The following is a 22883-nucleotide window of genomic DNA, read 5'->3' on the forward strand; positions in this document are numbered from 1 at the left end:
CTAAAAATATCTTAGATTATTTTTAATATGGAACATTTTAAAAAAATTTCTTACATTTTTTAATGGTAAGAGTATAATATATAAACTCTCATAAATCACATTGTTCATGAGGCTTATTTCTCAAACTTCATAGTCATCACACATCATGCTAACTATGAACGATATGATGAAAAGAAACCAGTTCAAATTATTGCTGCAAAATGTTATAAAAACAAGTAAAATTCTATCGGCATATAAATTATCTTTTAGAAATAATTGATTATTATTTTTATAATTTATTTTGTCAAAATTATGGATTATTAATTACTTTCCTTTTATTCTACTCCTTCACAATTTTCTATGAATAGAACAAAATGTTTGATATAAAAAAGAAAATGTTTTTAAAGATAATGTATTTAATAAGAATAAATTAAGACATTTCTTTTTTTAAAATAATATCAATAATTTAACCGCATCCTATTATTTTAGTAAGGTAATCAAAATCACAGCTATCAATTAAGGCTAACCCTTAATAAACTAAAGCTTAAATAGGTCAACTTTGATAAGCTTAATTATATTTTAGGACTCAATTTTGCAAGTCAGCCCTAAAACTCTCAAGGTTGAAAGGTCGGCCCTACAACACTCAACCCTAATTTTTTTTATTTTTTAATTTAAAAACTAAAAAAATATTATAATTCTAAAAAAATCACTATACATAAAATTAAAGGCTAAAATATATTTTTAGTCATCTAACTTTATATGTTTCAATTTAATTCTTTAATTTTATAAACTATCTTTTTAATTTTTTAACCCTAACAGCGTTAATTTCAAATGACTATATTTTGTATCAATCATTGTTATTTAAAAAAACTAAACTTAATATATCAACATTTAAAATATTTTGTTAATAAATGAAAGTTTAATGTAAAAATTTATGGGAATAAAACTAATAGTGTCAAAGTTAAAAGATTAAAAAGATGCCTTATAAAGTTAAGAGACTAAAATAAAAAGTTATGTAAAATTAAAGAATTAAATGTATATTTTAGCATAAAATTAAATTTAAAAAAATAAATTTAAATCAATCCACATCACAATAAATATGTAAAATTTAAATATTCAAATCTAATATCAAATAGTAATATCAAAATTAACACGAATGAGAATTATATTTTACTAGCATTACCAGTTAAATCTTATTAATTATCATTATTATTAACATCAAGTCTAGAATTTTCATTTCTTTTTGTTAGATATTCAGTATTTTACTCTTTTATTTATTTCATATTATTTTTTAAAATAAAAATAATAAAAGGAATTAAAAAGCTAGGGCTAACTCTTTTATTATTCTAAAGTAACAGGCCGGCCATGATTATTTTTAAGCTTAATTGGACTCTGCTTAATTGATAGGTCTAATTAGGAGTGACTTACTAATATATTATTTATATTATTATTATTACTACCACTAATTATTATTATAAATGTTTTGCTAAAAACGAAAGCTCCTAGAAATTTACAAGTATTTGTCAATTACAACTTACAAGGCGTAGAAAATTCAGAGCCAATCGATTGTGTGACGATATTGATACATAAATTTAAAAAAACGAAAAAAGCAACTGTTCTCTATCATGCAAATCAGCATATCGCACTGAGCCCTATGAGGAGCCTATATACATCTATAATTAAACAAGCTACTGCATCTCTTTTGATTCGCGCCAAATCCGGCGATGTTTGAACCTTTCTCTCCTAAACCACTTCCACTTCCTGCTTCCTGTCTGTTATTCTCTAACAGATTCATCGCTTCGGGTTCTAGACTCATCTCACTGATCCAGGACGCAGCACATTGAGCGAGCCAACGCAATATGGAGCAGTACCTCCGAGAAAACTTCGATGTCTCCTCCAAGCGGCCGTCGGAGGCGGCCCTCCGCCGCTGGAGATCCGCTGTCGCTATTGTCAAGAATCCCCGCCGCCGCTTTCGCATGGTCGCAGACCTCGCCAAGCGGGCCGAGGCTGAGAAGAAGCGCAAGAAACTCCAGGTTTGAGAATACTCTGTTCACTCTTTTTAAGCTCTTACAGAAACTGTGTTAGCATTTGGATCTTTTTCTTTCTCTGTTATGTTGAAACTGATTTATTAACATACTTTATGCCTGTTTTGGAAACGAAACGAACTTGATTTGTTTTGTCTTTTTTTTTTTTTTGGCTTGCTGTTTTGTTGAATCGAAACTGATTGCTCAATGAGAAAAAAAAAACTGATTACTCTGTTTTTTATCACTGTTCATACTGTGATTTAGTGATTGGTTTAGATATTATGATCGGCATTTTCACAATCAGAGTGAGAAATCTGAAGGTTCTGGTTATGATCTCTGGATTTCTTTGTTAGGAGATGAACCTTCATGTACATTTTTGAAATTTTCTCGTCAAACAGATAGAGATGGAAGATTGCTGGCACACCATGTGCGCCTGTTAATTATTATCCTAAACCACAAGAATAACAGAACAGGGAAGCGTGCCGCCCACAAACTCAGTCAAATTGTTAACGTGTTTAAATGGTTATTGGCTTTTTTTCACACAGTATAGCTCGACATTTCTGGGATTTTTCTCATTTCTGGTAATTCTAGCTACCAGTCTTTGACGTCATTTTCTTCCGTACCATTTAAGACAAGAGTACAGCTCTATATAAGTAGTTTTCAATACTAATAGGAGCGATTGTTCGGTGAATTTTCTTATTTGACCCCGAAACAAAGATACAGTCCTTTATAATTTTCTTATTTCTATCAGAGTCACGTGCACGCAGCATTGATCTCACATCAATAAGCTTTGAATACTTGAGCCCTCGATCCACACTGAAATTTACAAAACCAAATCGAGCTTTTGTTTCGCGAAGGCTTCACACGACGTATAATGGCCTTTTCAAATGTTACGAAAGTCGTAGGTGAGATAAATATCTAGGCTAATGGTGGCCAACTTGTCTCCTCTAGCAGGAAACTTTTTTCACTTAATTAAAGATTATATGATCAAGTCTTATCACTTCATTTGAAATGACTTCTAATCCAGTTTTTAATATCTCTTTTATTTTACATTGTTGTTCTTTCCTCGCTCCGAGTTGGGCCAGTTGGTGAACGCCGCCTATTTCTTAGGCATAACGGATTTACAACAAATGAAAAAAGATATACATATATTGTTTCTTGTGTCAAAAGGAAAGTTAAATTTGAGTTTGGATACCCTAGCTTCACAATATTAACTGCATGTGATACATTAATAGTAGGAGTAAAGAGATGAAGAGTGTAATTATAAGATATAGGGTTCTACAGGACTATACCATCCTATTTATCTCTTGTCCTGTGAAGTCATGGTTGCATGGCTGAGTTAACTTGGAATACTTGCCGAGAATTATTAAGCTTATGCACGTGCATGTTCCAGCTAACCCATGTAACTAGGATCAAATGTTCCTTTGCATGCTTTTCAAGGCAATGGTATATCGTAGTATTTCCTGTCTCTACTTTTTCTGGTCAATCTCTTCTGCAAGGTTGTCCCCCATCTTTTTTAAATTAGTTTAGTGCTCCTGCAGGTTCGAAATTATCAACTCTTTTTTTTTTGGTAAAATGGAAATTATCAACTTTACTAGGAAGAGGAGTGAATTATAAGACAAAATAATTCTATTAGGACAATTATATATACACTAAGTATGTGAACAGAGGAAAAAATTGATAGCGTTCACTTGCGATGGGGACAAAAAGATTTCGTTAAAATTTTAATTTAACAATAATAATTTAATAAGTATTTTTGAAAATGTAACTAAACTATTGATAATTATTTATAATTTATTTTAAGAGCAATATTTGGATAAAAATATGTTATGAGTCTCAACTCCAACTTGGCTAGTAGAAGTCTACCCTAAACATTATCTATTTGATAATTTACGATTTAATAACAATAAAAATATGTTTGATGGCAATTATATTATTCCACTAAAAGCATCAGTTCAAATATTTCTAGTAAAAGATTAAAATATGCTATGAATATCAAAATTTGTAGATGTAACAATCTTGTTGGGATGTGTTTACCATTTGGCCTCGATACTACGGGAAAAAAAAAAAACAGACTTTAGTGTTAGTAGGGTATACTCTTTATGCCTCACGAAAAATATGTTATAAATTTATCAAAAAATAGAACAAATTGAATGTGGCTGTAAATGATTATACGAATGTATAAAAAAATGATTATACAAATAATCATAATCATACGTACCTATTATTATATTTAGAATAATTGATTATATGATTCGCAACACAAAATCTTTTTTTTTTCGCCAAAAAATAAAAATAAAGGTTTAAACTTTAAACTTTAAAGTTTAGCCTGCCTCTGTGGCTTTGTGCCCCTTTCTCTCAGCTACCATTTCTCCGTAGCTCTCACGACCCAAAATTTCTGCCATGTGGCTGTTGGATACCTTATTCAGTTATTCCCGCTCTCGAATGGATTGCCTGCATAGGATTTTCCACGTGCCTCCTTTTTTAAAAGTTGCAACAAAGTCCATATAATCGTTCGCTTTTTATTCTCACCTGACTAATGTTCGGACTTCTATCTTGAACAGGAAAAAGTACGAGTAGCTCTTTATGTGCAAAAAGCAGCATTGCAGTTTATTGACGGTATTTTACACTTAATTCCGAGTAGATTCAGTCACCTTTTTATTTTAGTTTTTTTTTTGTTTAATTTGACATCTATGTTAATGTGCATCAGAATTATGTTAAATTCATAAATGCAAGGAATTTGATTTCTTTTCTCACACAGCTGGGCAACGTGATACGTCCATACTCTCCAGAGAGGTCAAAGAATCAGGTTTTGCTATTGAGCCCGACGAATTAGCATACATATGCCGATCACATGATAGCAAAGGCTTAGAACATACTGGAGGAGTAGCAGGATTGGCAAAAGCAATTAATGTATCATTGAAAGGCGGTGTTAGTTCAGGTGATGTTCCTCACAGACAAAATATCTTCGGTTCTAACCGTTTTGCTGAGAAGCCCTCAAGAGGATTTTGGATGTTCGTTTGGGATGCAATGCAAGACTTGACTCTCATTATCCTTTTGTTATGTGCTCTAGTTTCAATAGGAGTTGGAATCCCAACTGAAGGTTGGCCAAAAGGTTTATATGATGGAGTGGGAATTGCACTCTCTATTCTTTTAGTTGTCTTCGTCACTTCAGTTAGTGACTATAAACAGTCGTTGCAATTTAAGGATTTGGAAAATGAGAAGAAAAATGTTACCATTCAAGTCACTAGAGATGGGAATAGGCAAAAGATTTCGATCTATGAGTTAGTGGTAGGAGATATTGTTCACTTGTCAATTGGAGACATAGTTCCCGCAGATGGGCTATTCATATTAGGTTACAGCTTACTAGTTGATGAATCAAGCTTATCAGGCGAGAGTGAGGCTGTGCATGTCGATGAAAAAATGCCCTTTCTTCTAGCTGGGACCAAAGTACAAGATGGATCTGCTAAGATGCTAGTGACTTCTGTTGGTATGAGGACTGAATGGGGAAGATTGATGGATACTCTGAACGAAGTGGGAGATGATGAGACTCCGTTGCAGGTCAAACTAAATGGGGTTGCGACCATAATTGGAAAGATTGGCTTGGGTTTTGCCCTGCTGACGTTCTTGGTTCTAACTGGGAGGTTTTTAGTTCGTAAAATATTTCGTCATGAAATCACTCAATGGTCCTTACACGACGCATCTGAAATACTCAATTTCTTCGCGACTGCTGTAATTATAATAGTCGTGGCAGTTCCAGAGGGGCTTCCGTTGGCAGTGACGCTAAGCCTTGCGTTTGCAATGAAGAAATTAATGAAGGACAAGGCACTTGTCAGGCACCTCTCTGCATGCGAGACGATGGGTTCAGCTGGTTCTATTTGCACAGACAAAACAGGAACTTTGACGACAAATCACATGGTTGTACATAAAATATGGATTTGCGAGCAAACTAAGGAAATAAGAAACGATAACATTGAGAATTTGTTAAAGTCGTCGATTTCGGAACAGATATTTGACCTCTTTTTGCAGTCAATATTTCAGAATACTGGCTCAGAGGTGGTCAACGGTGAAAATGGAAAGAACAAGGTTATGGGTACTCCGACAGAGAAGGCACTGCTGGAATTTGGATTGCTTGTTGGAGGTGATTCTGATGTTTATAATGAGAGGTATAAGATCTTAAAGATTGAACCATTCAATTCGAACAGAAAAAAGATGTCAGTGCTTGTGGCTCTTCCTGGTGCTGCCAGTAGGTCAAGAGCATTCTGTAAAGGAGCATCAGAAATAGTTCTGGAAATGTGCGACAAACTTGTTGATACAAATGGCAAAGTTGTTCGTCTATTTGAAGAACAAAGAAGGAACGTCACAAAAGTTATCAATGATTTTGCTTCCGAAGCTCTAAGAACTCTCTCAATTGCCTTTAAAGATATCGAAGGAGCTTCTGATGGGGATAATATTCCAGAGGAGAATTTTACATTGTTAGCTATTGTTGGTATCAAGGATCCTCTGAGGCCTGGAGTAAAAGAAGCTGTAGAAACATGTAAAGCAGCTGGTATTTCGGTAAAGATGGTAACTGGTGATAACATTATCACTGCTAAAGCAATAGCTAGAGAATGCGGTATCTTGACAGATGGGATGGCCATTGAAGGGCCTGACTTTCGTAGGATGACCCAGCAGGACATGGAGGAGATCATACCAAAAATACAGGTTTTAATATTTGTCATGGATAACTTTACCGATGTTGATTTAGCGATAGGATATAAGTTAACAAAAAGGTTTTGCTTAATGTGAATAGGTTATGGCTCGATCTTTGCCTCTGGACAAGCACACTCTAGTGACCCATTTGAGGAAGGACTTCGACGAAGTTGTTGCAGTAACTGGTGATGGGACCAACGATGCTCCAGCATTGCGTGAGGCGGATATTGGCCTTGCTATGGGCATAGCAGGGACGGAGGTTTGTAAGACGCAATCTATATTTTTGCCATTGAACTCGGCCACTTATCATCAATTTTTCATTGATTTTATGTGTCAATATCTGCTTGCTCTCCTTATTCATGATCCTAATTGGAAGAACTTCACTTTGATAAAGAATATAATGGTGGGTTCCGTCTCTGCACCATGAAGTACTCGACTGAAGTCGGGCCTATTACTTCAATTTATTTCAATTTGTCGGTGCTTCATCCACGAAATATTATAGAGGACCAAAATTATACACGACAGTCTTATTATCATTCAGAGAACTTTGTCCTTGAACCATTGCTTTGGTTCGGAAGTCACATTATGCTCCATCGCACCACTGGTCATCCCAGTTGTAGGATTAAATATATTTCTCCGATTGTCGCATGAAGCTATAGTTCTTGCACCGGCGGTATTTTTAGAACACAATACAACATCATGCATAATATATACTTGGTAGGTAATTCAATATATGTATGGCCAATGACAACTTGAATCAATTAGTCTGCATGCTTCGATAGTTTGACTTATTAATTCGTTTCACTTCAACGTTAACTTGTTTACTAAACTTCTTTTCTCGTCCTGCAGGTTGCAAAAGAAAATGCGGATGTCATTGTAATGGATGATAACTTCGCAACCATACTGAACGTTGCCAGATGGGGCCGTTCTGTTTACATCAATGTTCAGAAGTTTGTTCAGTTCCAATTAACTGTTAATGTTGTGGCTCTCATCCTCAACTTTGTTTCCGCATGTGTGTCAGGTATTATACCAGCTAACTCTTGAGACAATCTTTTACCATCCTTTTACTCTTACCTAGCCAAATGAATGATTAATTATGTAGAATTCCAATTTCAGGTTCTGCTCCTCTTACTGCTGTTCAAATGCTTTGGGTAAACATGATAATGGACACTCTTGGTGCTTTGGCTCTGGCTACTGAACCACCCCATGATGGGCTGATGACAAGACCGCCTATTGGAAGGAATGTCAACCTCATTACCGGGATCATGTGGAGGAATATAATTGGTCAGAGCCTTTATCAGATAGCTGTTCTTTTGGTTCTGAAATTCCGTGGTAAACAGATTTTGAAGCTTTATGGTTCTGATGCCACCTCTGTTCTGAATACTTTCATATTCAACACCTTCGTATTTTGCCAGGTACACCTAACATTTAGATCTTTGTTGTATTTTTTTCCCCCTGTTGTAGACCATGAATATGCTTTTCTTAAAGATCATTCGTCAGCATTGTCTTCCGATTATTCTTATACGCTATATAGGCCTTGCATTCCTATATGGCTTATAAAGAAACCGATCTAATATACTGTAGACTTTGTTCGTTCTATAAATTGCCACTGTATGGTCGCAATTTTGTGAGAAGTGTATTTTCTTGCGACTGAAAGTACCCATTATTCTATCTTTAGTTTTCATGGAACATATATAAAAAATTACAGCAAATTCGATTGCATTTTAACGCTTTCAGAAGAATTAATTATTTACAAAACTTCGTATGCATTATTGTGAATAGAAGGATATGTATTATAAAACTTATTGAAATTTTTATAACTGTTCGTGTTAATGTACTTGCTATGGTAGCTTTTTTTTTTTTTTTTGGGTCTTTGTATCTTGATTTGAAGTAATGTCCTGATTAACCAAAGGTTAATATATTTGGGTGAATTTTTAGTGTTTTAAGCAATGACTGCATATGGATCTATATTTAGGACAATGTAAAAGCTGAAAATATAAAGCTGGCCTTTATAATCTTTTGAGATTTTGCTTTTTGAATTATGTAATAGTTTATCTAATTAATTTGTGTGTTTGTGTGTGACAAAAAGCAAAACATTTTTGTGACCCCATTTTTCAGCGTTAATTTTTTTGCCTTGTACTTCTCTTTCTCTTCCAATAATTATATATTTTTATTAAAGAACCCGTAATAAATACCAAGGAAAACAATCTCAAGAAATTCTCACTACTAGCTAGCATTTGAAAACCATCATTTCTCGTGTCATGCAATTTCTCCGTACTGTGTAAATTATCAGGTATTCAACGAAATAAACAGCCGTGACATGGAGAAGATCAATGTCTTCCGAGGCATGTTAAGCAGCTGGATCTTCCTGGGAGTTTTGGCCTCAACAATATGTTTCCAAGCCATACTTGTTGAATTTCTGGGTACTTTTGCTCAAACTGTACCATTAAGCTGGGACTTGTGGCTATCAAGCGTCTTAATTGGCCTAGTAAGCTTACCCTTAGCTGCCATTGTCAAATGCATTCCCCTCCCAGAGGCTCGTTGCGACGACCATCACCATCACGATTACGAACCCATCCCCAGTGGCCCAGAGCTTGCCTGAAACAAAGACGTACGCAGCAGTTCACTGCAATTTTGGTAGATATAATGGGCTTCTTAGTTCTTCCTCATCATTAACTAATCATCAGTTCTTTAGTTGCTCTTCTACTTTCACATTATAAGCGTGTCTGCTTTTAATAATCACTAAAATCATAATTTTGGTAGAAGCAAGCAATTACCTACTTCTATCAAAATTATGGCGTTTAACATGAAATCCAACACACTGATCTTATTACAGATCTCTCGTCTCCTAAGTATGGACGTGCATGAGCGTATGTGATATTCTCTGCCTTCTTTTCCATTCTAAATCCCATTTCTAGGGTACAGTATCGTTCTTTTGAGTCTGGAAGTATAGGTTCATTTGCCTCATTTCTGGATTTGTTTTTTACTTTTTAGATTTATAAAGGATACGTTGTTTTTATATATAGAAGTAGAATATTGCGAGGGTGCAACTGCATGGTTATGTTTGAACTAGTAACATTATTTTATTCAATTTTGTAAGATGTCTCCTGGAGAGATAATTGGAAAAATATAATCAAGTGATATTCATTTTCTTTGGATCCTTACAATAATAGTCATCATGAAGAAACGGAGCCAGAATTGTTGGTCCGATTTCTTATTTCTTTCTATTCTCTATTTTCGTTTGTATTTACCCCATCCATAGGGGGTGATTAGGCCTGATTTAATTAGTTTTCCATTGGAAATGAAATTGCTTAAAGAATCATCTGCCATATTTTGTTATTTCATGCCTTTCCATCAAAGAAATACGATTTGTCCAATGGCTAGCTATCCGTGGCAGCGCCACTTTCTTTTTTTTTTTTTTTTGTGGAAAAAGTCTTAGGCTTAATTTTGTTGTTAACATGTTTGTATGTGTGCACAGATGTGTGAATTTCCCTTTCTTACGAAGAATATGTAGCCAGGCTAGAGGTAAAATTTAAATGTTTTATTATTTTTATTATTATTTTAATAATGCATAAGAGAGGAAAATTTAAAAAATATTGAAACCTGCGGTAATTTAGCATTACTTGCAGTTCGTTAGTTGATGCTTTAAGTGTACATAGTGATTTAATATCACTCATGACAAACTCTAAAAAAATTTTCAAAATAAATTTCTATAAAATAATTTGACTATAAAATTTTGATTAGAGGTTTGATACCTACAATAATTTAGTGTCATTCACGGTATCTCAATTTATATTTTAGCGATCCACGATAATTTAACATTATTCATCGTATAACCTAAAGTACATTAAAAAAAATTTATTATTTTGATTATTTTTAATAATTTACAAGAGGAGAGATTTAACCAGCATTAGAGCTCGTGGTGATTTAGTATCACTCACGATGTACCAAGATATTCATAGTGATTTAGTATTACTCGTGAACTTTTAAAGTTATAAGAAAGATGGGATTGAAATATAAAATATTAAGTGAGTATTGATTGTAAAAAAAAGGAAAAGGAAAAAACATGCTGGATCACAACATTGCTACATAACCTCTAATTAAAGAAGAATAAAACATTAAAATTCATCATGTGGAATAGCATCCAATACATGAACATTATGCCAAATCAAGTGAAGACAAAATAAGCACAAGAAAGATAGACTTGGCAAATACGAAATTATTTTGGACAAGAAACGAAATGCAAAAAGAAAAGCCACATAATGCCAAAAAAGAAGTCAAATTGAGATAAGAGAATTTGTTGGTCAGATGTACAATTATGACAAAATAAAAACCATCTGTGGACTTAAAAGTAAATCTAAAATGAGAAAACTAATATGAACATAAGAATAGCGTTTGAAAGATCACTCAACTTTGCACTTAACCTGATATGAACATAAAAGTCGTGTACGAAAAGGTCACTTACCTCTAAAGCTTCACCAATATATTTAGTCGTCTCTTCTTTTGAAAATTTTCTCTCGATTACCTCTCCCCTTCTCCTTTGCAACTATCTCTTTTATAGGTGCTAACTAGGGTTCTCTCACTTAATGATAGAATCAAACAAAAAAGGCAATTTTTATTTTGACTCTGTTTCATTATTTTAGGTTTCAGACTTTCCTTAATTAATTAAAAACATAATTAAGGAGATTTGGGGTAAAAAAATATTATTGTTATCATTATCACAAAAGCCCCTCCTTTTTTATTCCTTTATTCCTTTATTTTATTTATTGTGTTTTTATTAATTTTTAATTTACACTTAAAAATCCGGACAAAATACAATGTTTACAGTTGTCCCTCTTTACTTATTTCATAGGTGAGAGGAGTGAATGTATTTTTTCTAAAATTCTCACCTAAGAAGCAAGTAAAGATAAGAACACATATTTTGTCCGACTGAAAGTACAAAACCAAGACAAATTACTGTAAGTGAAAATAAGAAACCCCCTTAAGGATCGAAAGGCATTTGGACAAAATGTCATGTCCATGCCCCTCTTTACTTGGTTCTCAGGGGTAAAGGGGTGTCAGCTATTACGAGGTTTTAAAAGAGGTGCTAGCCATTATTGGGCTTTAAAAGGGGTTTCTGTCATTATTGGGTTTGAAATGTGTGTCGTCATTGCTAGGCTTCAAGGTGCTTGCCATTACAGGGCTTTAAAAGGAGTGTTTGCCATTATAGGGCTTAAAAAGGGGTGCCAGCCATTACTGGGCTTTAGGATGCCTACCGTTATAAGGCTTGAATAAGGTGCCCGCTATTATAGGGCTTTAAAAGGGTGCCAGCCGTTACAGGGCTTCAGGGTGCCTGCCATTATAAGGCTTTAAAAGGGTGTCAGTCGTTACTGGGTTTCGAGTTGCTTACTGTTACAAGGCTTTAAAAGGGTGCCAGCCATCACTGGGCTTCGAGGTGCTTGTCGTTACAGGCTTTGAAAGGGTGCCAGCCGTTACTAGGCTTCGGGGTGTCTATCGTTACAGGACTTTAAAAGGGTGCCAGTCGTTACTGGGTTTCAAAAAGGTGCCAGCTGTTACTAGACTTCGGGATGCCTGTCGTTACAGGACTTTGAAAGGGTGCCAGCCATTACTGGGCTTCAGGGTGCCTGCCGTTATAGGGCTTTAAAAGGGTGTCAACCGTTACTAGACTTCAGGTTGCTTGTCGTTACAAGGCTTTAAAAGGGTGCCAGCCGTTACTAGGCTTCAGGGTGCCTGTCGTTACAGGGCTTTAAAAGGGTGCCAGCCGTTAATAGGCTTTAAGGTGCCTATCGTTATAGGGCTTTAAAAGGGTGCCAACTGTTACTGAGCTTCAGGGTACCTGCCATTATAGGGCTTTGAAAGGGTGTTAGCTGTTAGTAGGCTTCAGGGTGCCTGTTGTTACAAGGCTTTGAAAGGGTGCCAACCGTTATTAGGCTTCGAGGTGCCTGTTATAGGGCTTTAAAAGTGGTGTTAATGATAGTGATAATGATAATGATGTTGATGAAGATAATGATGATGATATTAGTGAAGACGATGATGATCATGATAATAATGACAGTGATGGTGGTGGTAGTGGTGATAATGATATCGATAATGATGATGATGAAGATGATGGTAACAAGCGAATAAAAAATTAAAAGAGGAAAGAGAAGAAAGGAAAAAAAGGAAAAAAAGAAAAAGAAAAGAAAAAAAAAGGAAAGAAAGAAAAAGGAAAACCCGATATGCAACATTATCCTCTTTGACAAACACCTAACCAGACCTTGGCTGCTTGCATGATCGATTAAGACTTCTTTTTAGTTATACTGATCCTTATAGGTGTTACTGCTCATAATCCCCTGATATATGTTAAATCTAATTAGCCTTTCAACTTCAAAGTCTATCCTTAAGTGCAAGTACTACTGATGCACCTGAAACTGCACTGGTTAATGAGGAGTAGAGTATACCATGTGTAATACCATGAGCATTTATTGAGACAAAAAGGTGCTCCTTTGTTAATGATATGTTCTTATATAAACTGAGAGTGCCAAGTTTATCATTATATTTAAAGAAAGAGGCAACAAATAACTAACAAAGAGAGGGATTCATTTAAAAGAAAAGACCCCGATAGATCACAATGTGAACATGTGCAAAAATATCGAGAATGAAAGATTTGTAATGCTGATAGGATGTCCTTTACTCGTGATTTGTATAATCCCTTTGGGTGCCTTGCTATGTTGCTAAAGATATGCACTTTATGAGTAATGACTGAGTTATTCTAAAAGAAACATTGCTTGGATGGTCACAATAAGAGGTAATACTAGCAATTCAATAGTCTTTAGGCCTCTAATATACTCTAAATTGCCCTTTTAGGATTTCAATCTATCTTCTTAATGTTCTAACTTTTACCTAGGTTGCCCCTTTCAATTTGCAACCTAGCGAGCTCTTTCTTTCATTTTTTTTACTCTAATTTATTGCCTAGGTCGCCCTTTCAGGTTTTCAACCTAGCGAGTCTCTCTCTATTTTTTTCTCTAACTTTTGCCTAGGCCGTCCTTTTAAGTTTTCAACCTAGGGAGCTATTTTCTTTTTTCTTTTTACTCTAACTTTTGCCTAGATCACCCTTTTGGGTTTTTTGACCTTTATGTTTGCCCCAGTTTGGCAAATACCTTTTTTTAGTGTAATAAATGACATAAATATATTTGAATCCTCTCTTTTTTATTTTTTCAAAGACGAAGTTCCAATTCATTCTTAGGCTAACAACTTACCTTTTGCACGGTGTAAGGTTTAGCCACAAATGCAAGATCACCCTTGTAATGGGACGTTGTTAGACATACAAAGTATTTACTCAAAAAATGCTTGATGCATGATGCGTTGAGAATGAGATGTTCTATGTCTCTATCAAGTAGAACTTGATGCATGAGAGTAGTTTATGAAACATAGGATTACTTGTAATTGGAAAAATTTTTATTGCTTGGCTTGTTACCACAATTTAGATACAAGAAGAGCTTTTGAGCAGTAAGCACGTCTAAAATATTTAAAGATTTTTCATGACTTAGTTTAAGACATTCTTGCCTCAATATGATCCACCTAGCCTAACAATCTCTTTTTCTATTTTCATTTTTAATGCTTGCATAGCTAAAAAAACTTATGACTTCATTTAGTAATGTCAATGTCATGTATTATTTGGCACATAGCTTATAAAGGCAATGAAAGAATTAGAATATGTTTTCCATGTTAGGTTGCCTTTCTTGGATGGTAGATAGCGTGATGTGAAGTGATAAGATTGAAAAAGGTCCTCATCCTATGTTAGAAGTAGCAAAAGGTTGAAATGGAGAGTTTCCCTAAATTCAAACACTCGTAGATAAATCAAAAGAAGCTTCACAAGGCATTTGGCTAAGAAATCTCAAAAATGATTCTAATATAAGTGTAAAATGATTATGTCTCACACCTATGCTTTGTCCTTCAAGGAAACATAAAAAAAAAGGAAATAAAGGTCATAAATCCTCAAAAGGATAATCACAGAAAACAAGGCCCATGTCACTAATATAGAGGATAAACAAATATATCCATCATACACTGCTATCCAAACCATATCTCCACCTCATGTTAACTAATTCCATGGTAAAAAGCTTAACAAGAGTATAATGCTATAATGATTTCTCTCACCAGATATAGTGTTTACCCTCATCATTCAGTGTTTGGGAGATAGTGTTTGCTCTCTCTATCCAAATTATCCAATTCTTTTTCCATAAGCTTGGCAATAACCTAAAGTCTCCACCACTCAAAAAGTCAAATTCCAAAAGGATCACAAGGACTTTTATTTGGTTGTAATATGGGCTTAAGGTACAAATGAAGGGTAATAAAAAGAAGGACATTCAAAAGTCAAAGTGAATGCTCAAGATAACTAAGAGCAATAAGAGGAAATTAAGAAGTCAAGCAAGTGTACACCTTGAAAGCCTTGTTAGAATCAAGTAACATGTACAAATGAGGAACTAAAAGAAGCTTTTTTTGCCTTTTCTTGGTATTTCTTTTTCTTTTTCTTTTTTTTGAGCTTTCTTGCTCTTTGTTTTCTTTTCCTTTTTGTCTTTTTATTTTTTAGCTTCTTTTCTTTTCTTTCAACTATTTCTTTTTTTTTTTCACTTTTCCAATCTTGACCCAATTACAAAGAGTAACATCAACTTAGAAGCCTCAACAATTGTAGGAGTGCCCGTCAACTTGACCCAACCAAAATCAATTGCTCTTAGAAGTCGAAAGTATCCTAAATAAGAAGGTAAGAAAGGTGTATAAAATGTTCAATAGGCTAAGGGGTAAGAAAGAAATATTACATAGGCTCAAAGGGGCTACATAAAGGATAAAATATCATGTGAGGATGGCTTTTCAACAGGTGTTGTTAAAAGTGAAAAATGACTGCCTTGATCATCTCTGTATTGAGAAAATAAACTCAAAATGTGATTTCAAATAAGATACAAGCTAAGTTCTAGATTAGGTAAGGGATAAATGGTACCCACATGAAAAGAAAATTATATTAATAGGCTTAAATTCTCACAAGATTCACATAAGCATCATAACATTATGTCTGAGTTAAGCAATATATCATTTAACTAGTCTCCACAAGGAGAGATTGGATCATTCTCAAGTCTATGCATATGAAAAATATAATAGCACCTTTATAGAAGTAACATGAGCACAACAATTTGTAAAATTTTTTGTATTTTTCAATAATAAAAATCAAAGAAAAATGCAAAGATTCCTTCCCGCACCTAAATTAGGTGTTAGGTGTTGTTTATTAAGGGGGAAAAAGTTATCACAAAAAAAAGTGCAAAAACTTGAGGTGGTATCCCCTTCTTTCTCTCTAAGAGGAATATGCATGGGTAACTTGCAAATGCCACTTGAAATCTTAAAATGAAAAACTTTCTAAATGTCATTATTGAGAACAAAGAATAGAACTCTAAGAGAGATATGCAAAAGAATCAATATCTTCAAGACTATTGGTAAAATGGACAAGTTGGCAAAAGGGAGAGGTGCAAACACATGAACATGGCATGAACAAAGCTTAAATAAAGCCAATTTCAATTAAATATAGCCTATGCAAGCATTATCTAATGAAAATATGACTCTGTGAAACAACTCTGATGAATCACAAATGTAATTATATATTAAGGTAGAGTCTTGGTGTGATCTTCCAAGCCAACACTTAACTCTTTTTTTAAGTAGCTAGCAATCTTATATTTCCACAATTTCATGGTGTGCATAGATGTAATTGTGATGTATGAACAATGAATGCATTGACGTAATTCAAAAGTTCATCATCTTGATGGCTTATGATGGTTTAGGCCTTTAAGAAATGAGAGATACATAACTTTCTCCCCATTAATGTCTTTGACTAGTTAGTTTAATGCACTCCCTTATGAAATTATGTAAGCATCCCTTCCACTAGATCCTTATTGAACCTCGAGAAAATGGAGCCTAACCCTTAATCTGAGAGACTAAATCTCTTCATAATTAAGGATAAACAAAGTTGTTCTAGGAATTTATTACTTCTTCGAGAAGAAAATGGAGTAGCGAACTGTTGAGTATATAAGATTAGCATATGAGTTAGCCTTCTAATTTGGAACTATATTGTTTTTTAGATTAATTAGAGTTGATCATCAAGCAATCAAAATTTAGTATTCCTCATTACTTGATGTCTTTTGGAGGGAGGTTAAGTTAAAGTCTTCATTTGAGATTTCACCAATGGGTTCCACAACGAATGAAGATATAATTTTATTAAAATGAGCTTATAATCGCATTACAAAGACTAAGTCTTGATAAGACTTAAATTTACACATTCACTTGACATTATGCTAATCATGCTCAATAATTTCACTAGTGCTTTAAAAAAAGAATCCATGTTAAAAGGAAAAAGAGAAAACAACAAAAAATAATAATAATTGGACGACGTATTATGTCTATTTTCAACAAAAAGAAATAAGATCTTTGATTATTCATGTCATTATTGAATCTCAAAGAAATGGAGACTAACCAACCATTTACAGGTGACTAGGCTACTCCGTAATTGAAGATAAGACATTTCTAATATGTTAACCAACCAAATTAGATGTTAATGGATTCTTTTTTGCATAAAAAATAAAAATAAAATACATCAAATGTTTTGAATTGGCTTAAAATGATTTAATCAATGTAATTCGCACATGCTCTTAGTCTAGTAAGGATGAGAACCCATAGATGTGTGGTAAGGAAATAATGTAGATGCCTTCGTCATGACATATTTTGACACAATAAGTACAGTGCAAAATAATAATCATTTTGGCATAGCATAACACTTTGTTACTCTTTTGCCCAGGGCTTCAATGACATATAAGATGGTGCATGAAGGGAAAGGAGAAGTACAACCTCTCATGTCCTATGTTGGATATGTCCTTAGGGTATGATATTATAAGTCAATTCTTACCTATAAGGTGATCACTAGATTCCATCTAATGTGCAAAGTTTTCCAAGGTAGATCTATGATCTTAAATAAGGCTCCCAAGTCCTTTCCTCTAAAGAGATGGAAAATCTAATTACCAAATATGATCTTTCGAGAGCTTAATAACTCCTTAGGAATTAAATTTAGTAAATAGATATCGATTTGGGTGAAGTATTTACGATGACCTTTGGAGACTTAAAAGTCCCTCAGAAAAACCGTTACTAACTTCTACTAACCTAAAGTACCTTCAGACCTAGGTATAGGGCCTAACATGTGTGTGAGGTTGAATGTGCAAGTGCTCAATGTGTGAAGAGACTATACATACCTCTCAAGTACTAGCCCAATTGCCACTTGTAAAAAAAAGCAAAAATATAAAGCATATAAAAGTCATTAACCTTAAGGTCTCATGTTATCTTTCCTCAGACAAATCATTCTAACAAAATAAAAAAAGGAGAAGAGAAGAAAAAAAATATTAAAAAATGTTGTTTACCATGAGAATAGAGAAAACAACATATAAAAAGGGTATTAAAAATAAACAAAAGGCCAAAAAAATCAACTTGAATGGGATTAACTCTCATAAAAGATCCCCAGTGGAGTCGCCATGCTGTTACGCCCGAATCGTGATCCCCCTGAAAAGGAAGGTCGATAAATGTAAGAGTCGCCACCAAAATTTAAAAGGATAATTTTGAAAAATTTTAAAATAAAATGGTCTATAATAATCAGAATAGGGTTCGGGAGTCGGTTGTGCGTGGGAAAGGTATTAGACACCCTACGACACCCATTTCATAAAAATAGTTACCTTAAATTGATTGCGTAAAATTAATCAGCCTTTTAATAATATCTTAGTTATCCTTTATTGTATATGAAAAATAAAGATAAAAAATAAAGAAAAATAAATTATTTATTTACATGGAAGGACTTGACTTAGGATCAAAGCCTCGGGCCTACGTACCCTATAATGGGGATCAAAGTTTACGTTTAAGTTTTCTTTTAATTTTTTTATTAATTTTTTTATGAAGAGAAGATTATTTTGTGTTATTTAATTATATTTATTTTTAAATAAAAAAATTGACATAAGGATGCATCTCTGGATAAAAGGAAAACAACCAGTATTAAAACTTGTGGTAATTTAGTATCACTTACAGTCCACTGATTGACACTCTAAGTGCACACGATGATTTAGTATCACTTTGGGCAAACCTTAAAGGAAATTTCAAAGTAAATTTTCTATAAAATAATTTAATTTTAAAATTTTAAATACAAAATTAGATACTTGCAATAACTTATTGTCATTCACAGTATCTCATTTAATATTTTTAGGAATTCACGGTGATTTAGTATCACTCATAGAGTAACCTAAAATATGCTAAAAGTTTTATTATTTTTATTATTTTTTAATAATGCATAAGAGAGGAAAATTTAAAAAATATTGAAATATGCGGTAATTTAGTATTACTCGTAGTTCGTCAGTTGATGCTTTAAGTGTACACCGTGATTTAGTATCACTCATGACAAACTCTAAAAGAATTTTCAAAATAAATATCTATAAAATAATTTGACTATAAAATTTTGATTAGAGGTTTGATACCTGCAATGATTTAGTGTCATTCATGATATCTCGATTTATATTTTAGCGATCTATGATGATTTAACATTACTCATGGTATAACCTAAAATACATTAAAAAAATTTCTTATTTTGATTATTTTTTAATAATTTATAAGATGAGAGATTTAACCAGCATTAGAGCTCGCGGTGATTTAGTATCACTCACAGTGTATCAAGATATTCACGATAATTTAGTATTACTCATGAACTTTTAAAGTTATAAGGAAGATGGGATTAAAATATAAAATATTAAGTGAGTATTGATTGTAAAAAAAAGGGAAAAAACACGTTGGATCACAATATTGCTACATAACCTCTAATTAAAGAAGAATAAAATGTTAAAATTCATCATGTGGCATGGCATCCAATACATGAACATTATGCCAAATCAAGTGAAGACAAAATAAGCACAAGAAAGATAGACTTGGAAAATACAAAATTATTTTGGACAAGAAATGAAATGCAAAAAGAAAAGCCATATAATGCCAAAAAAGAAGTCAAATTGAGATAAGAGAATTTGGTGGTCAAATGTACAATTATGACAAAATAAAAACCATTTGTGGACTCAAAAGTAAATCTAAAATGAGAAAACTGATATGAACATAAGAATAGCGTTCGAAAGATCACTCAACTTTGCACCTAACTTGACATGAACATAAAAGTTGTGCACAAAAAGGTCACTTACCTCTAAAGCTTCACCAATATATTCAGTCGTCTCTTCTTCTAAAAATTCCCTCTCGATTACCTCTCCCCTTCTCCTTTACAACTATCTCTTTTATAGGTGCTAACTAGGGTTCTCTCACTTAATGATAGAATCAAACAAAAAAGGCAATTTTTATTTTGACTCTGTTTCATTATTTTAGGTTTCAAACTTTCCTTAATTAATTAAAAACAAATCTCAGTCAAGGCATAATTTTCTCAAATCAAATTTTAAATATTCTAGATTTTCCTTTTTTAAAAAAAAGACAACTTTAATGGGAACATAATTAAGGGGATTTGGGGTAAAAAAAATATTATTGTTATTATTATCACAAAAGCCACTCCTTTTTTATTTCTTTATTCCTTTATTTTATTTATTGTGTTTTTATTAATTTTTAATGTACATTTAAAAATTCAAACAAAATACAGTGTTTACACCAATAAAAAACTAGTAATAAATACATAATGTTAACAAAAAAAACTAACCAAAAACCTACAATATTTCATCATCTTCCAACCCTAAATTAAAAGATGGAAGATGATCAAAGAGGCAAAAATCATTCGTCATATTATGAGAAAATCTAACTAAAAAGTCAATATCTTTATTTTCCCTTATCTGTGTGGTTGAAGATAATACTGTCATCTCCAAAGATGAAGGATCTAGCTTCATCTATCAAGTCTTTAAAAAGATAATTGTAATCAAAACCATTAAGAACAAAGTTCATGGATTCAAAACTATCCAAGAGCACTTGAACAATATTAATTCCCCTTGCCCAGCATAAATGTAATCCTTATATGATACCAATAACCTCAACTATTGTTGGAAGAACTAAAGCCAATTTGCAGCTAAAACCATAGATCTAGCTGTCATTCTGATCACATAAGGTTTCCCCACATTCATTGCTACCATTTTGCCTAATGACGCAATCAACATGAAGCTTGAAAAAATCCACACCATCAGAGTGTATCAATTTTGTCCTAGTTTCTGTTGTTCTAAATAAGGAATAGTTGTTCATTAGTTCCCTATCAATTCAAGCTCTAAACAGACTAGAACTATCATCATTTTGTACAAGCATTTAATCCAAGACAAACAAATTTTTTCAACAATTAACCCAAACATCTCAACAAATATAACCAAAAAGAGTTGCCTGAGGAATTTTACTAGTATAGACTTGACCAATTTCATGTTTTAACCCACTCAACACCCTGTAAATAAACAAAAATCCCCAAAACATATCGTTGAGGACAAATTGATTTCCAGCAATTCACTACATTAGCACAATCCTAAAGGAGGTGCATCAAGTCCTCTATTTGGTTGCATCCCATCTGGCGTCTATCTCTAGCTTAAATCCCTCTTCTATTTTGAAGCTCTATGGTGTGAGCTCTTCCATGTGTAAACAGCCACATGACAAGTTTGATCTTCTCAAGGATCAACCATCTCCAAATTAGCTTCCAAATATTATCCTTTCGATTATGCACATCTGCAAGCAAAAAATAATAGGCAGATTTGACAATAAAAGACCCATCAAAAGAAAATTTTTAAAAGTATTTTTCTTCTCCTCTCTCCTCAAAAGAGGTCCACTCTAATCAGACAGTCAACAACATTAGAGTGAAACCAGCCTCTCAACTTACATCTATCCTAATCACCATCTCCCATCACATAGTCAAATAGCTTCTCATCTTTATTGACAAAACCTTCATAGCCTTGAACAAGATCACTCAAAGGAACATTCATCTCACATTAGCAATCGAACCAAAAAGAAGCAAAGTGACCATTCCTAATTTTCCATTTGACACCTGCTTTAAATTTTTCCCAAACCTCACAAACACTACACCAAGTAAGGGAGGAATTTTGTTCTTTCCTAATAACCAATTTGTTTCCAACATCACATTTGTACTTACTCCTAAGTACCTCTATCCATAGGATCTTCTTAGCGGTTAGGATCTTCCAACCAAGTTTCATTAAAAAAACTTCATTTTGCTTTCTCAAATTCTTAATACCCAGACTACCATTGGATTTATCTTTGGATATTGGCTCCCAATAAATCAAATGAAGATTATGAGTTTCTTCTGTGTGTTCCCAAAAGAAGCTTATGCTATTCTTCTCTGTCTCATTCACCAGCCTTTTAGGTAGAAGCACGGTTTGCATATAACACTGCCTTGATGAAGGTTGCTCTTCCTGCTCTGTTTAAGAATTTTCCTTTTCATCCACTAAGCCTTCTTTGTATCTTTTTAAGAATGGGAACAAAGAAAAAGAGGAATCCCTAAGTATTTTCTCAAATCACCAGTGAAATTGACTCCCACATTCTTGCTTAACTCATAGGCTTCAGAGAAGAACATTGCTAAAACAACACATCTTTGTCTTCAAATTATTCATAGTTTTGCCCTGAGGCCTTGCAAAAGCGAGTCACACATTTCATAATCACTGCTGCTTGGCTGGAGGAAGCCTTCCCAAAGAAGATCAGGTCAGAGCGAAGAAAAGATGGGAGTGGGGACCATCTTTGCAGACCTTAATGTCAAAATTATCTTTAATGTTTATGCATATACAAAATCATAACGTTAAATTTATATATTTTTTTTTTCCTTTTTACTTTTAGGACGATTTTTGTTTTTATCATATTCTGCACCGCCGTCCTAATACTAATTTTTATCCTACCAAATAAACTACGGAGAGGCATTCTCTTTCCATTTTAAACCACACCAAACATAATTCTTTGGATCATTCCATTTTATCATTTATATACCTTCAATTTTGAAACCGAAGGGGATCTAATTGTATGAATTCCTTTCTAGAAATATCCTCTCTTGCCTAAGGGCTTGTTGAATAATTTACGTACAAGTGGGTGAAAAGTGCTTGCTATTTTCGTCTACGCTGCAATTGTATCAATTGGGCTTTACTGCTGAAGCCGATACGTCAAATAGGATTGAGGCTGTCTCCTTTT

At 33.6% G+C, this 22883-nt stretch overlaps 1 protein-coding gene across 1 annotated transcript; it reads left to right on the plus strand.

The window, feature by feature from the left end:
• Positions 1–1639: 1639 nt before the first annotated feature.
• LOC129316139 (putative calcium-transporting ATPase 11, plasma membrane-type) lies at positions 1640–9922 on the plus strand. Its single transcript, XM_054960414.1, has 7 exons — positions 1640–2012; positions 4568–4622; positions 4765–6707; positions 6796–6954; positions 7545–7716; positions 7812–8110; positions 8989–9922. The coding sequence occupies exons 1-7, from the start codon at positions 1839–1841 to the stop codon at positions 9295–9297; spliced, it is 3111 nt and encodes a 1036-aa protein (XP_054816389.1). The 5' UTR covers positions 1640–1838; the 3' UTR covers positions 9298–9922.
• Positions 9923–22883: the final 12961 nt, after the last annotated feature.

The sequence above is a fragment of the Prosopis cineraria genome, unplaced genomic scaffold (assembly GCF_029017545.1).
Source record: "Prosopis cineraria cultivar Desert tree isolate PC_DT_omini unplaced genomic scaffold, ASM2901754v1 PC7, whole genome shotgun sequence".
In the NCBI taxonomy this organism is placed as follows: Eukaryota; Viridiplantae; Streptophyta; class Magnoliopsida; order Fabales; family Fabaceae; genus Prosopis; species Prosopis cineraria.